General features: G+C 47.3%; 1 protein-coding gene across 1 annotated transcript in view; it reads right to left on the reverse strand.

Moving 5' to 3' along the window:
- KAT2A (lysine acetyltransferase 2A) overlaps positions 1 to 16,265 on the reverse strand; it is a 41,077-nt gene that overhangs the window by 8,804 nt on the left and 16,008 nt on the right. Inside the window, exons 7-13 of the mRNA XM_053262100.1 lie at positions 15,168 to 15,268; positions 13,792 to 13,902; positions 12,306 to 12,442; positions 11,230 to 11,438; positions 10,135 to 10,261; positions 6,743 to 6,853; positions 4,651 to 4,794 (exon numbers count right to left, since the gene is read on the reverse strand). Coding sequence (XP_053118075.1) covers positions 4,651 to 4,794; positions 6,743 to 6,853; positions 10,135 to 10,261; positions 11,230 to 11,438; positions 12,306 to 12,442; positions 13,792 to 13,902; positions 15,168 to 15,268 — 940 coding nt within the window. The remainder of the gene's footprint in view (positions 1 to 4,650; positions 4,795 to 6,742; positions 6,854 to 10,134; positions 10,262 to 11,229; positions 11,439 to 12,305; positions 12,443 to 13,791; positions 13,903 to 15,167; positions 15,269 to 16,265) is intronic.

Here is a 16,265-nt window from a genome sequence, read left to right on the forward strand (position 1 = left end):
GTACTACTGGTGGCGATAGTAAGGTTGTGCCCCTGGAGGCACAACTGGAGGTGTGGGTGTCTCAGCAAGGATTGTTTGCAAAAAACCTGAAAAAATCTGGTTGAAGCCAACCAGAGAGGCAGCCTAGTGCTTTAAGCTGTTTGCTTTCAATCCTTGGTCCAGACCATTCTGGAGGAACTGGAGAAGGTGTTTCATTGTGGCTGACCCTTTTGGGACTGAATGTTTCGCCGACCATCTGAGAAAAGCTCTCCAGGTATATCGATATATCCTGTTCATAGAGTTGCGTCTGGAGGTCAATATATTGTCCAGCACCTTGCCAGAGAACCCGTGCTGTTTTAGTATGCGCCATTCAGATTTCAGGCGGCTAGCTTTAACCAGCCTGGATCCGGGTGCAATACTGGACCTTGCTGCAGGAGGTCCTCTGTGACTGGAAGCCATAGATGGTCTGCTGTGGCTAAGCTCTGAGAACTTCAGACCCCGAGGCCACTAGAATGACTTGGGCTTTGAGAAGAGTCATCCTCCGGAGGACCCAGCTGAGGAGGGGAGTTGGAAGGAATGCGTATAGCAGTCTGTCTGGCCATGGGGCCAATAGTGAGCCCGCAGCTTCTGCCTGAGGACAGGGGAACCTGACGAAGAACCTCCATGTCTTTGCATTCAGAGGCATCGCAAATAAGTCCACTGAGGGGTGGCCGAAGTGTGCGGTGATGATGTTGAACACTGTCGGTTTTAGCTCCCACTCCCCTAGAAGGAGTTCTTTCCGACTGAGCCAGTCCATTACTGAGTTCAACACTCCCTGTACATGATAGGCTGTGATGGATGTCACATGCATCTCTGCCCAAAGGAACAGAAGAGTCGCTTCTGCTTGTAGGGACTTTGACCTGGTCCCCGCTTGGCGACTGGTGTGCACTTTCGGAGTGGTATTGTCCATCCAGACTAACACAAGCTGTTGATGAATGCAGGTTTGAAATGCCAGGAGGGCCATCCTGATCGCTATGCGTTCGAGCCAGCTGATGCTGTGCTGTTTTTCTTCTTCTGATCACTTACCCTGAGTTGACCTGTGAAGACAGTGGGTGCCCCACCTGTACTTGCCAGCATCCGTAGTTATGACGATCGGTGGTGGGATCCACCAGGAATTTCTTTCCCACTGTGAGATGGGGTGGTGTGGACCACCAGTGTAGGGACTGAAGTACAGGAGGTGTCAGGGCAACTTGCTTGTTGGCCCTTACTGCAATATCTGGGTGAAAAGGGAGGAGAAACCACTGCAGTGTCTGCAGATGGAACGGAGTCCATTGCTGCCACCATCAGCCCCAGGATTCTGGTCAACGAGAGAAGTGGGAGCATCTTCTGTATAAGTTCTTGTCTCACCTCCCTCAGAGTACGTCTGTGGTCTAGGACATGTATATTAGAACGCCTAAGTGAAAGGGTTGGTGAGATGCTGTGAGCTGGCTTTTTCCCTTGTTGACCAGAGAGTCATGGTCCCTGAGCACCTGGAGGGTAGTCTAGATGTCCCTCTGAGCTGTCTGGAATGATGGAGATTTGAGTAAGAGGTTGTCCAAATAAGCACAACTTCTCAATGTCCGATTACTGGAGACAGGATCTTCGTGAAGATGTGGCTGGTGGAAGAGAGGCCGAAAGGGAGTGCCTTGTATTGATAGTGGGCCCCTGCATATTGAAAACACAGGGGGTGATGGCTGTCCAGGTACATTGGAATGTGTAAGTAGGCTTCTTTTAGATAGATAAATGTCAGGAAGTCTAGATATTGAAGGGTATTGATCTTAAGGATTCCATGAGGAATTTTCTTTTTCACCCAGCTGTTCAGGAATGTTAGGTCTTACAGCACCCTTAATGAGCTGTCTTTTTTCGGTATTCTAAATACGATGGAGTAGATGCTGCTGCCCTGTTGAGCAGCTGGAACCTGCTCTATGGACGCTATCATTAGTGGTTTCCTGAAATCATAGTCACCACTGGTGCATATGTGGGAGGGGTATTGAAAATCTCCCCCGCCTCTTGCTGGAAGGGATAATATTTGTTAGCTATCACCAATGATTTCCTATTAGAGGCCAGAAGTTTCCACTCATGTTTTACTGCCTCCACATATGGTTGTAGTAATGGGAGCGCCACATCATTAGGTTTGGGTTTTGAGAAAAACCAAGACCCTCTTAGAGAGTGGTTGAGCTCAGAGGGTTAAGCCCCAAGGTATGTATCGTCTTGTTCATAAGGGGGGCAAATCAGGCAGCTGAAATAATCTATGTGGATTATTGCACATAATCTGGTTCTTGCCCATCTGCCCACTCCTCTTCTTCCCTATCAGGTGGGTCTGCCCCTAGGTCTCCAGATGGGTCCCGGTCTGGGACCTCTGTGGGTAATCAATTGGAATCACCTCTAAGTCCAAGCAGGCAATAGGTCCCAGGTTAGATGGGAGGGTTTGTGGTCATATTCAGAGGGGGCCGACTGGGGGGGTGGGGGCCTCTGGGAGTGAGCCTTTTAGGATCAGAAGAATCAGGGCCAGAGAGTTCAGAGGAATGCATGCTTATTTCCCCTTGCTTAGAAGATTTAGATTTTCTAACGTGTTTGCGCCTTTTCTTTGCCTTCTTAGGGGCTGGACTCTCTTGAGGCGGAGGAGGAAGAAGATGGTTCCCTTCTAGCCCTCTTCTTCTTTTTTGCTTTTAACTGGTCATAACACTCAAAGGAATGGGCTAACATGTCCTCAAACCAAGAGGGCCAGGTAAGGGGGGCATATCTTGGGGCATCTGATTCAAAGTTTGCTGTACGGAAGTGGGCTGGGAAAGCGCTGACCCTCCAATATTAGTAGGAAAAGTAGAAGACCCTGTATGGGCCGAGCTCACCCACTGACTGCTTGCGCCTGAAGAGGCGCGCCTGTTATCTCCCGTTCTGGACCCCATGGAGGCCTTGGAGGACAAAGTCTGGCTGGGTCCTGCACCCCTGGGTACCCCTAGGCCCTGCACGGTGGCAGCCTGGAGCTTGTCCTGTCCTGCGCCCAACACGCCACTGGTAGAAGGAATGACGGCCGGAGGCGGTACAGGGTTGTTCTGAGAAGCCATGTGTTCCATGCGGCTTGGAAGAGTGGGCAGAGGTGGTAGTGCGGCTTCTGCGGTTTCAGCCCTGGCTGTGCTGCCGACTGGGGGTAGAAACAAGGCTAAAGCTTGGTCCATGCCACTCGGTCTGGGATCCCTCCTTTCTGCTGCTCTGCTCCTGATCTCACGGCCATGTGGTGGGAGACCGGGCTCGGCAGGGAATTGGGCATTCTCCTCAGTCTCCTTGGGCCCACTAGAATGGAGATGCTCCTCAGTCTCCTTGGGCCCACTAGAATGGAGATGCTCCTCAGTCTCCTTGGGCCCACTAGAATGGAGATGCTCCTCAGTCTCCTTGGGCCCACTAGAATGGAGATGCTCCTCAGTCTCCTTGGGCCCACTAGAATGGAGATGCTCCTCAGTCTCCTTGGGCCCACTAGAATGGAGATGCTCCTCAGTCTCCTTGGGCCCACTAGAATGGAGATGCTCCTCAGTCTCCTTGGGCCCTCTTTCGGCAGCTTTCTAGTGGCCTGGATGGCCTTTGGGAGGCCTTGCTGATTTTTCGCTTTGGGCATCAGAAGGTGCCTAGTCCGTTTAGCATGCTCCATACAGATAGAAAGGAGGATAGTACAAACCGGGGTGGGGGGAGATGGAACAAACAGAAAGGAAAAGGTGGTGGGGGTGTGTGTGTATATATATATATACACACACACACACACACACACACACACACACACACATACAGAGGCCGAACAAAAAGAGAGGTACAGCTGAGGAGAGGGGAGCAGAGACAAGAAAAGAAGGTCTGCAGGAAGAAGGAATGAACTCACAAAAAACGCTGAGAGAGGTCTGCCTGCAGCCAACGCAGGAATAAAAGAACTGGGTGGGGCTATCCTCCCCAGGCTCTTAAGGCTTTCAACCTAATTTGCCTAGTTCTGCCTACAAGCCATGTGGAGAGGATAACCCACAGAGATGTCCTCGGAGGCAGCAGCAGAAAACCATCTTATTTCTTACTTATTTTTCTGTGTGAACCACTTTGAGAACTTTTGTTGGAGAGCGGCATGTAAGTATTTGTTGTAGTAGTCTGTCGGCAGAAAGAGGAAGTACTACTAGCTTAATGAGACAAAAAATGGGGCCAAATCACCCCATCGGTTACGTTCAGTGTTCCCTGTAACAGGGATTCCCAGATGTTGCTGACTACAGCTCCCAGCATCCCCAGCTACAACAGAGAGGAGAGCTGGTCTTGTGGTAGCAAGCATGCCTTGTCCCCTTAGCTAAGCAGGGTCTGCCCTGGCTGCATCTGAATGGGAGACTAGAAGTGTGAGCACTGGAAGATATTCCCCTCAGGGGTTGGAGCCGCTCTGGGAAGAGCATCTAGGTTCCAAGTTCCCTCCCTGGCTTCTCCAAGATAGGGCTGAGAGAGAGTCCTGCCTGCAACCTTGGAGAAGCCATTGCCAATCTGTGAAGACAATACCAATGGTCTGACTCAGTATTTGGCAGCTTCCTATGTTCCTAATGATCTTTGGTTAGGGATTCTGGGAGTTGTAGTCAACAACATCTGGGAATCCCTGTTACAGGGAGCACTGGTTATGTCGCCCACCCTTCTGCCCTGCCTTACCTCCTTCTGCTTCTTGATGATATGCGAGAGCTCTGTGTAGGGGATCCGGGGGTTCAGCTCACACTCCATCAAGGTGGCTCCCTCGTAATCTTTGATGTATCCTAGGTACCGGCTCTTGGGGACTTTGATGTCTTTGGAGAAGCCCTGGAGGCCAGAGAGGAAAGGCCCTTTGATTTTCCTGAGCAAATAAATCACAAGACAGGACCGAGAAACATGGCCCGCCCATGCCATGACATGGTGGCCTCTCCTTGAGGATTTGAACCAGCTCCCTCTCACTCTCCCATCAGCTTCAAGTATCTAGTCCTTAAGGGGAAAACAGGCACCCCGACTCAAAGCAGGGCTCCAGCACTCTTGTGGGATCTGGTGCAAAACAGCAGCTCCCCCTGAGAAGGTTTCCTGCATATGTGCCTTTATTATGTACAGGAGCTGTCTGAGACACACAGAATTGGGGAAGTCACTGCCAGAGTAGTACATCTTGAGCACATCAAAGAGAGGAGAGCTGGTCTTATGGTAGCAAGCACGACTTGTCCCCTTAGCTAAGCAGGGTCCGCTCTGGTTGCATATGAAAGGGAGACCAGAAGTGTGAGCACTGTAAGGTATTCCCCTCAGGGGATGGAGCCACTCTGGGAAGAGCATCTAGGCTACAAGTTCCTTCCCTGGCATCTCCAAGATAGGGCTGAGAGAGACTCCTGCCTGCAATCTTAGAGAGGCTGCTGCCAGTCTGTGAAGACAATACTGAACTAGATAGACCAATGGTCTGACTCAGCATATGGCAGCTTCCTATGTTCCCCACTATATGAACTGAAATCCACAGGTTTGGTGCCCAGAACACTCTCTCCACCTCACTAAAAATGGATTGCCTCCCCTTTTCTTCCCTTGCACCTTCTCTCAGACACTGCCAGTCTTAATTCACATCTTGCCTATCTGTTCCAGGCCTCTGGGCAGCAACTGTATGTACAGAAAACTCTCTGTACAACACTGTGATAACTCATCGAGGGGCTCCCTAGTTTCAGAGATGCTCCAACAGGGAGGCCAGACAACTCTTTGGGGAGCATCCCAAATCAGCTATTTTCCAACCATGACAGGTACTTCCAGGTGAAGCCCTGACCCAGAGAATCATGCTGGCCCCCAGAGCATGGAAGACACACTGACAAGGCCTGAGAGGAGCAATGTGAGATGCCTATGCCACACCTCCTTAAGCCCAGGCATACGAGAGGCTGCATTTCTGGACTTATTACAGACTAAGACCCAGTATACACTGAAGCAGTGAATTTGTATCTGGTTGTACCATTTCAGATTGCAGACGGGGTGGGGTGCGGCCTCATGTGATTGAATATTCCTTCATACATAGCAAAAAACAAAACACACACAGTCTCCTAGGCTGGACCCTTCATCCTGAGATGCTAGATTTCTAAAGTGGGGGATCTTTTTATTCAGCCATGAGAACACCACCTCCAATCTTATGTGCAAGTGCTCAGAAGCAGGTTTACCACCCTACTGAGAACTGGACCTGGCAGGAAGACAAGAGGGAGGCAGACAAGGAGAAGAAAAGGGACCTAAGCATGCCTGAAATGAGTAGACCAGATTCACTAAAGGCAACACCACTGCCTCAAAATGAAGTGCTTGGGAGGTAACTTGGGGCTGTGTGTTTCCACTAAAGCTTCCCAATATGCAACAGGAAGGGACCCAAGCCTTAGTCCCGCAAGGGCCCCATATGCGAGCCTGCTTGCTTGTCAAGTACTGCAGCAGGAAATGTGGAGTAATGTGTGAGCACTGTAAGAAATTCCCTTTAGGGGATGGAGCTGCTCTGGGATGAAAACCTGCACATTTGCATGCAGAAGGTTCCAAGTTCCCTCCCTGGCATCTCCAAGATAGGGCTGAGAGAGATTCCTGCCTGCCACCTTGGAGTCGCCGCTGCCAGTCTGTGTAGACAATACTGAGCAAGATGGATCAAGGGTCTGACTCAGTCTACGGCAGCTTCCTATGTTCCTAACATCTGGCCCTCCCACAATGTAGACACAGTTTCCTGCACAGCACAAAAATAATGCAGCGTTAGTTTCTAAATGATCTTTAGCCATGTCAGCCATAGTACCTGCTTTTTGAAATAGCCTATGGCATATTCATCAGCATAGGTGAGGAAGTAGAGGATGCTGTGTTTGATGTGGTATTCCTTCAGGTGATTCATCAGGTGAGTTCCATAACCCTGGAAGGAGACACAAGGAAGGAGGACTGTGGCAAAAGGACAAAAGTCCTGTTGATTTAGGATTAGTGTAGGGAAAATATAGAACACCATGACTGTGGGTAAACTAACTTTCATCATCCAGCACATGCAGGTCATGAAAGAGCAATGGCCTGTTTAAAGCGCAGTGGTGGAAATTTGTAAGGTATTAGAACAGAGTATATTGCAAGAAAAATGCATGCATGCAAATACTGCCAAGGCTGTTTGTTAGTAAGTTTAACCCCTTCGCACATGTTGCAGTCTAGTTTACAATACCTGTTTTTATTTATCTGAATGATGCTTTCTTTTTACATATTTTTTTAAAACTTCTTTAAAAAAAATAGAGGAAGACATGAGGCATGGACAACACACCTCTATCATCCAATGTCCAGAGAAGGCTAAAGCCACTCCTAGATGTGACTGAACACATTAGCAGCTGGTAGGAATTGGAGCGTGGGGGGGGGGAGGGGGGAGAGTCCTAGGGGGCTCCTCCTGGCACTACCTCCAGGATGAAGAGAAAAACTGTATTAAACATATACTCTCTGAAGCAACCAGGAAGTATACTTTGAACCCTGCGAACTTGGCAAAGAGGCACCTTTTAACGTGGAGATTCTCTTTATTTAGCAGGGGGAGAGTAACTGGCCCTGTCCACCCCCAGCACAGTACCTCCAGTGACTGCTGCTGCTATCTTATGTTTCTTTTTAGATTGTGAGCCCTTTGAGGACAGGGATACATCTTATTTATTTATAATTTCTCTGTGCAAACTGCCCTGAGCCATGTTTGGAAGGACAGTATAGAAACTGAATTATTATTATTATTATTATTATTATTATTATTATTATTATTATTAATAATAATAATAATAATAATACAGTGGACCACCTAATCAGTTGTTGTAAAAAGATCGCACAGACTGACTACAAACAAAGGAATGACAAGGTAGCAGCAATGAAACACTGGAACACCTGCAAAAAACACAAGCTACCTGCAGCCAAAAATTGGTGGGACCACAAAATTGAAAACGTCGTAGAAAATGAAGATGTAAAAATATTATGGGACTTTTGACTATAAACAGACAAACGTCTGCCACACAACAACACCAGATATAACTGTAGTCGAGAAGAAAGAAAAACAAGTCAAAATAATCAACACAGCAATACCAAGTGACAACAGAATAGAAGGAGAAAAAATAGAAAAAATAACAAAATACAAAGATCTACAAATTGAAATTGAAAGCCTGCGGCAGAAGAAGACCAAAATAATCCCAGTAGTAATTGGCGTCCTAGGTGCAATTCCAAAACATCTTGAAGAGCACCTCAGCACCATAGGGGCCACAGAAATCACCATCAGCCAACTACAAAAAACAACTTTACTGGGGACAGCCTACATTTTGCAGTGATACCTATAACAACAACAATATTTATAATAAAATTCAGCCATCCCAGGTCCTTGGGAAGAACTTGATGTCTGGATAAAATAAACCAGTCAATAACACCAGTTTGACTGTGTAAACAATAATAACAATAACCATAGTAAGAACAATAACAACAAATATAATATACAGACTACTGTAGTTCTCTTTTTATTGGTCTACCATTTTCTATCTTGGCTACAATCCTAAGCGCTCTTACTGGGAAGTCCCATTCAACTCAATTGTGGCTGACTTCATAATTAGTTTACCTCTGAATAAACATGCTGGCCATCACATTGTAAGCCTGTCTCTTGGGTTAAACTACCTTACCTCTGAATTCTGTAAGCCTGTTCACTGTGCCAATTGTAAGGTTATTGTTATCTTTCACCTCTTTATCACACTCAAGTGGCTAGCTGTTTCTTCCTGTATCTTCTTCAATCTTCTTTGTACTTTTAAATGTCTTTCCCTTGATCCTGATTATATTGCTTCTTTTCATGCCCTTGACCTAGCCCCTTCCTCTGGAGCAGGGCTGCTCAACTTCGGCCCTCCTACAGATGTTGGCCTACAATTCCCATAATCCCTGGGTATTGGTCACTGTGACTGAGGATTATGGGAGCTGTAGTTCAAAAACACCTGGGGGGCCTAAGTTGAGCAGGCCTGCTCTGGAGCCACTTGAGTAGCAGCCAGTAAGACCAAAGAAGAAGTTACAGGTAAGGGACGGGGGACTCAAGGAAGCTCCCTGCTCTGAAGGTTTCCCTGGCTGCTGGGAAGCCTGAGCTTTTAATAACTTGGTTGTGTGTGTGTGTGCGTGTGTGTGTTTTTTGGGGTGTGTGTGTGCAGCCCCTCCTGCCCTTACTGACCAGCCACCACTGATTGAACATGCAGCTGCTTGGAGAACTGTGCCTTGTAAGCACATTCTCTGTTTCACAAAGCAGATGAGCAAGCCACTTGCTCATCTGTTTTTCACACTACTGGTGTAATATGCAAAAGAGAAACATGTGTATCTCCTTGATTGTGGTGAGACAGGCAAGCTATGCCCTATCTGGGAGTTAGACATGTCACCACGAGTTCACCCCACTCCCATTTCCTCCTTCTTCCCTGCTGCATAACTCAGCTGCCTTTTCTGTTTCCCGAGTTCTAAGCTTTTGAATACTATTTGACTCCCCCGCCTCTCTCTCCCTTAACCCCTGCACCCACTCCTACAAAATCTAGTCACCTTCATTGTCTTAATACTATCAAATTCCATTCGTTTATCTTTTTCAAGGCCGCTGAAACTTTTACATTAGCTTCTCCCTCTCATCTGGCCTGATCCTTTCCTTGCCCAAGGGCATGCATCCTCCAAGCTCAATATCCTCCTCTGTTTAAGCTCCGAGCTGAAGGGAAGGAAGTGGCTTCAGCTGAATGTCCAGCCCTGGCTGGTTCATTCCTGCATGCTGGTCTGGGCTGTCTGCATTCGGAGGCAGTACGAGGACAGCATACATGTGCAGTCCCCAGCCCTTCTGCTTTGGTTTTTTGATGGGAGGGGAGTGGGACTATTTTTAAAAAAGCAATAATTTTCTTGCATACCTAGGAATATCCCCTGGTATGTAGAAACCCACCCAAGTCTGTCCTTTCTTGCTTCCCTGCAAGGAAGGGAATTATTTTCAAGGTCAGAGAAACCCACCTTACTAACAGGGAGACTGATATATTTGCACACATCTCTTGTACTGCTTTAAGTTTGGAGCATCCTGACTGCAGAATGTCAACATTCCATCTCTAGCCTAATTCTCTCCCCTCAACTTTAAACACCGATCTTGCAGTCCTAATACACACCTGGCCCGATATCATGTCACAAACAGCTCAATCAAGACTGTACCTTGACTTGCTCGTTAGACGTTACAGCACAGAAGACAATCTCCGTAAAACCCTGTGTCGGGAACATCCGAAAGCATATGCCCCCAATCACCCGGCCATCCTTGATCAGGGCCAGTGTCTTATGTTTACTACCAAGAAGAGAAGAAAACCAAAGGGAAGCACTTAGATTGGAGGTCAGGATGGAGATCCAAAGGCAAGATTCTTGTCCTACCTTCCACTTTTCCTGGATTGATTTAAACAGATGAAACGATTTCTGCCTCCTATCTACAGTATACTGCAAACATGTATTGGTTTTATAGCATTTTTAACTATTGCAGCTTCCCCCAAAGTATCCTGGAAATTGCAGGTTTGTTTGATTTTTTAAATTTAGAGATCTCTTGCTCCATCTCGGAGAATTACACTTTCCAGAGTTCTTTGGGGGGAGGGAATGACTATTAAATAGTTTAAACCTGTACTGTGGATATGCTTTCTATGTCTATGTGCTTAGGCTACAGGAAATAAAGGGAAATGCACTAGGCTGTATGATCTACCAAACCTGCAAGCCACCTTCACCTACAGTCATGAGTTGAGTTGCAGAATATTCACAAACACTCAAATTCTCAGAGTACATAGGTATATAATGGCACAGCCGCTAGGCTGCATTGTGCCAAATACTTCGGCTGAAGCAGTTGTGTCTAAATTTTCCTTCCTGTCCAAGGATAACTTCTTTCTGTCAACTAGCAATCCGAAAACTTTTAAGGGAGAAAGCTCAGTCGTAACATGCTGAGGTACAGTGCAGCTCCTACAAAAGGTCAATATGGCTATGAAAAATTATCATAAAGCAGCTGTGGGGGAAAGAGAGGCTGTGTGTGTTTGGCAGGACGATGGAGCAGGGCTCAGTTTCACATATGTTTCAGGCCTCTACTCGTTTGGAAAATAAATGATCCAATTTAATTTCATGAGTTATCCAGTACCATCTGTACCAATTTTATAGCTTGCCCAATTCCAAGGACTCCGGGTTCGGTGTGGTGTTTATGGTCTACCACTCATGGGAGGACACCCCTTTCTGCCAGCACTGCCACCCCCATTTATGGCCCAGGCCTATTTCCCAACTTACGGGTCAAAGACCAAGCGGGTGATGTATTCCTTGGGCATTCGTGGCAGCTGGTGCGAGAAGACATTCTGCAGCCCAACCAGCCACATGAGGATCTTCTTGTTGGATTTCTGTGAGAGCGAGTTGCCGATGACATGGAATTCAATGATGCCGCGGCGCTCCTCCAGCCGGGCTGTCTCATCCCGAGCAGCATTTGCTGAAAGCAGGCTGGTCTGTTGGCAAAGGAAAAACCGGAGTGAACTATGGATGAAGCACAAGGGTTGGAGTGGGGTGTAGCTGAAGCTCGTCGGGCCTGCTGTCCCTACATGCTTTCCTCTATATCTGCTTCACTGTCAAGCACAGGACGAGATTAAGTGTGGCTATTTAAGTAATGTGAGCCCGGAAAAGAGAATAATTTTCTAGTTATTTTAAGTTGTGTGACATCAAATTTACAGAGGCCGTGAGGACTGGAACAGTCCCGGAATGGAGGAAGGATGGTGGGATGCTCCGGGCTGTATAAATCAAGAAAAGCACACAGAGGATTGTTGAGCAAAGGGAATCGCGAACCTGAGCCAAAGGCTGAGGTACGCAAGGGCAGGTGGATGAAGCTAAGTGCCCTTCTTGTTGAGGCTTCCTCCTCCTCCCTTGGCTCAGCCTGAGAGTGATGGGACACACAGGGGCACAGCAAAGTTGGAGTGGGACAAAATGTGAAGATGGGCCCCTGCCCCCTTTTTCTACAGAGAAGCAGAAGTGGGAGAGCCAAGAGCAAGCTGTTGCCCAACCAGAGCGCCTCCACCTCACCTCACCTCATCTCACCTCACCCCACCCCACCCCACCCCACCCCACCCCACCCCAAGGGCCCAGAGAGATTTGTCCCCTCCCTTCCTTGTTCAGTTATAGCTATGCCCCTGGGGACACATACGCCTTCTCAGATGACTAGACAGCACAGAGAGATAGATCTGGCATAATGCATGGCAACCTTGCAACATATACATAGCCTTAACTATTGCCGAGATTGGTTTGTTATGTTCCCTTATGGTCAAGCCACAGCTTAAGGTTAGTGAAAATCGACTTGCGTATTTCCCTCCCACTCACTATACCTCAGGCCCCAGCATGGCCGCCGGATCTGTGATCGTCAACATCACTTCATTGACGAGCTCCATCGGGATGTCACCCAACACACGGATCCTCTTGGCATCCTCAAGCGTCAAGCTTTCTGGAAGCTTTCTCTTCTCACCTGTGTGGGGAAAAGGTCTAAGTATCTATACCTACACTAAATTGTGTGTGTTTCTAAAACTAGGCCAAGGCGCCTAACATCGCTCCCAGAAATCATTGGGGTTTCCCCCACTTTTGGTATTCAGAATGCATTTCAGCCGATTCTGGAGTTCTTTAGTTCTTAAATGACAGATGATGGAGGGAGCTTTAGATTCAGGGTCAACATGCAGTTAAATATTGCTTATCAATCTACAGTCAGCAGAAAAATGTCTTTAGTGAAATCAATCAAAGCTTCACAATTCAGTATGCAAGCTTTTGGAGTTTCACAGTATTTTTCATAGGACTAAATGTTTAAGGAAAAAAGTGTAAAAGGTGAAACTGTATCAGCTCATCATCATCATCATACTTTATTTCGTCATTGACCAGAAACATCACACACAATAGAACCTAATTTACATAGGATATAACAAAATTTAGCCACTGTATTGGAGTATTTATAATTAAAATGTGACAATAAAATTTTTAAGAGAGACTCATCTGAATAACCAGGAAACATCACAAGATAAGGCAAAATAAGTGTTGGTCGATCATTCTTGTAGAGGTCACAATGTAAAACAGCATGTTCAGTAGCCTCGATATCTCCAGACCCACAAGGGCAAAGTCGGGATGCATAAGGAACCCCGCTAAACCTCCCTTGAAGCACCGCTGTAGGGAGCGCATTTAATCGAGCTAAACATAGCGCCCGCCTGAACTTGGGAAAGGATATATTATTTAGGTATGCAGCGGGTTTTGTGTTAAAAAGCTGATCTCCAAGGTAAACATCTTTTGGGATTTTGGCAACTTCTGACTGTAAATCAGTGTCAGAAATACGTTAACAGACTTCCTAGCACGATCGTAGCCCAAACTAATAAGCATATCCAGCAAAAACCCGTAGGATTGGGATTTTATTTTAACAAGACGCTTCCAGGTGAAACTGGTTGTGCCTCAGTGAGGGTGAGTAGTTAAGCCCCTAGTTGCAGTTTTGCAATCTTCTTTCTGATATTTTTATTGTATTTATTGTATTTTTTTACATTTTATATCCCGCTCTTCCTCCAAGGAGCCCAGAGCGGTGTACTACATACTTAGGTTTCTCCTTACAACAGCCCTGTGAAGTAGGTTAGGCTGAGAGAGAAGTGACTGGCCCAGTGTCACCCAGCTAGTCTCATGGCTGAATGGGGAATTTGAACTCGGGTCTCCCCGGTCCTAGTCCGGCACTCTAGCCACTACACCACGCTGGCTCCCCCACCCTCACCGCATCTTCCTAGCTCTAGCTCACAGCCAAACAACAAATGGAAGCCTAACCAACAGACTTCCCCTCCTTGCTGACATTACCTGGCACGGAATCCAAGGAGCCACCATCCAGGCTAATCGATGCTAAAGAGGAGCCACAGCCCAGAGACTTGCTGAAGAGTGGAGTGCTGGCTGTGGGGACAGTGCTGATAGCTGCATGGGACAGACAACCACAACCACACACAGTCCCATTAGTGACAAGAGACGGGGCAGCAGAAGGAATCATTTTGCTCCTAATGATCAGGGTCCTGGAGGTGATGCCACAAGATTGCACTTCAATATTTTCATATTTATTCTGCCCTTCTTTCAAAGACCTCAAGAGACAAGTACATGGGGTAATCCCAAACGCTCACAGCCACCCTGTGAGGCAGGTTTTGGCAGTGACTGACCCAAGGTCACCCAGCAAACCCTGAGGCAGAGTTGGGCTTTGAATCCAGGCCAAACCCATTCATGCAGTGCCATAATAAAACCCTGAGATGGGGTTGCTCCCACTTGGGCAATGACTGATTGCTGCATTTGGAGCTATAAAGGTCTTTTGTTGCTGGGTTCAAGGACACGGTTTTCAGGAGGTGGGTGGGTAGAGAGAGGTGTCTGGCCCCGCTTTGTAAGCGTCTTGGCTTCCTTCTCTGCAGGCATCTTTTCACAAGAGACCAGCTCTCTGCCATCCCCCAAGCAGTATCTGAAGACTTTTCTACAGGGCAGCCATGGGGAAAGCCTGCACTTTCTGGGTCCCAGATTATACCAAGCAGATCACACTCATATGTTGCCACATATTTATTTATTTACCAAATTTGTACACTGCCCCAAACGTTCGTCTCTGGGCACTTAACAATAACATAAAACAAGTTAAAACACACACACAAAACTTAAAACCAATTAAGAATCAAAAACAGATTAAAACCTAACGATTTATAAACAGCTGAAAAAGCTTGAGTGAAGAGGTGGATTTTCACCTGCTTTTAAAAAATGGTCAGAGTTGGGGAGGATGGTATTTCAGTCACAAGCCTGTCCCAGAGCTTTCCCCTTGGCTCCTGGGCACTCCGAGGAAGATCTGTAGCTCAGTGGCAGAGGACACTTTTTACACACAGAAGGGTCCTCACTGGTTGGCCTAGCTTAGAACTGTCCACACTGACTGGCAGCCGCTCTCCCTGATTTCAGACGGGGTCTTTCCCAGTCCTATCTGGAGTCATCAGAGATTGAACTTGGGACCTACTGCAGGCAAAGCCGGTGCTCTTCCACTGAGCTATGGCCCTGTCCCCAGGAAATATCCAGCTGTGGCATCATCAGTTCAAAGGACCTCAGGGAGCAGGGCTGGGGAAAGAGTTCTTGACGGAGACCTTGGAGAGCCTCTGTCAGTCAAAGTAAGCCAAACTGGGTTAGACAGATGGCTGCCAAATGAGATTCCAAGAGAGACATACCTGGCCGGGGGACGAGTGGGGCTCCTTCTGTTGCAGGCATGGCGAAGTCCCAGATTGGAGAGCTCTCCCCATAAATTTCTTCCTCCAACATTGACAGAAATCTGGGCACAGAGAAACAGAGCACTGGTTACTTAAGAGTGAAGGCTTCTTCCTGCTGCTGGATTGGAGGCCATTTCCGTGGGTTATCCTTCCCACATGCTCTGGAGGCAGGACTATGTAGAAGACCAGCTCTCGAGAGGAGAGCTGGACTCGTGGTAGCAAGCATGACTTCTTCCTTTGCTAAGCAGGATCCACCCTGGTTGCCTATGAATGGGAGACTACATGTGTGAGCACTGAAAAATATTCCCCTCTGGGGATGGAGCTGCTCTGAGAAGAGCACCTGCCTGCTTACATGCAGAAGGTCCCAAGTTCCCACCCTGGCAGCATCTCCAAGATAGGGCTGAAAGAGACTCCTGCCTGCAACCTTGGAGAAGCCGCTGCCAGTCTGTGTAGAAAATACCAAGCTAGATGGACCTATGGTCTGACTCAGTATATGGCAGCTTCCTATGTTCCTAAATTAGGTCAAAAGTCTTTAAAAGCCTGGGAAGGATGATCTCACCTAGTTCTATATGGAAAAGCTAGAAGAGAAGAGACAGGAAGCAACATGTATACTTTCAGAAAGAAAAGAGAGTATATAGTGGACAAACATCAAGCAGAATAAAGTCATCGGTTCAGGCCAGGATGCCAGCTAGGTGGGCCGAGTGCTAAGCTTTGATCCAGAATTCAAATCTTGCCTCCAGAGAGCCTCACTTGGTGGCCTTTGACAACTCCCTCTCAAACTCTGTTCCCTCCCTCTTTAAAACAGGGACATTAACAAAAAGTCTCATATGACTGTTGTGTGCAGAACAACAAGAACAAAGTTATAAAGCACACTGCAGTTTGAATAAATATATACACAGCTAGTGATGTGGCTACAGAGACTAAGGTCGGCTATGCAAATATGATTCCGCTCTCCACAGCTCCTATTGAATCTTGTGGCACAGAGTAAACGGGCTGCAGTTCTCTTCCTCCAAGGAGCCCGGAGTGGTGTACTTGGTTATGTTTATCCTCACAACAACC

Source organism: Hemicordylus capensis, chromosome 6 (genome assembly GCF_027244095.1).
Source record: "Hemicordylus capensis ecotype Gifberg chromosome 6, rHemCap1.1.pri, whole genome shotgun sequence".
NCBI classification, from domain to species: domain Eukaryota; kingdom Metazoa; phylum Chordata; class Lepidosauria; order Squamata; family Cordylidae; genus Hemicordylus; species Hemicordylus capensis.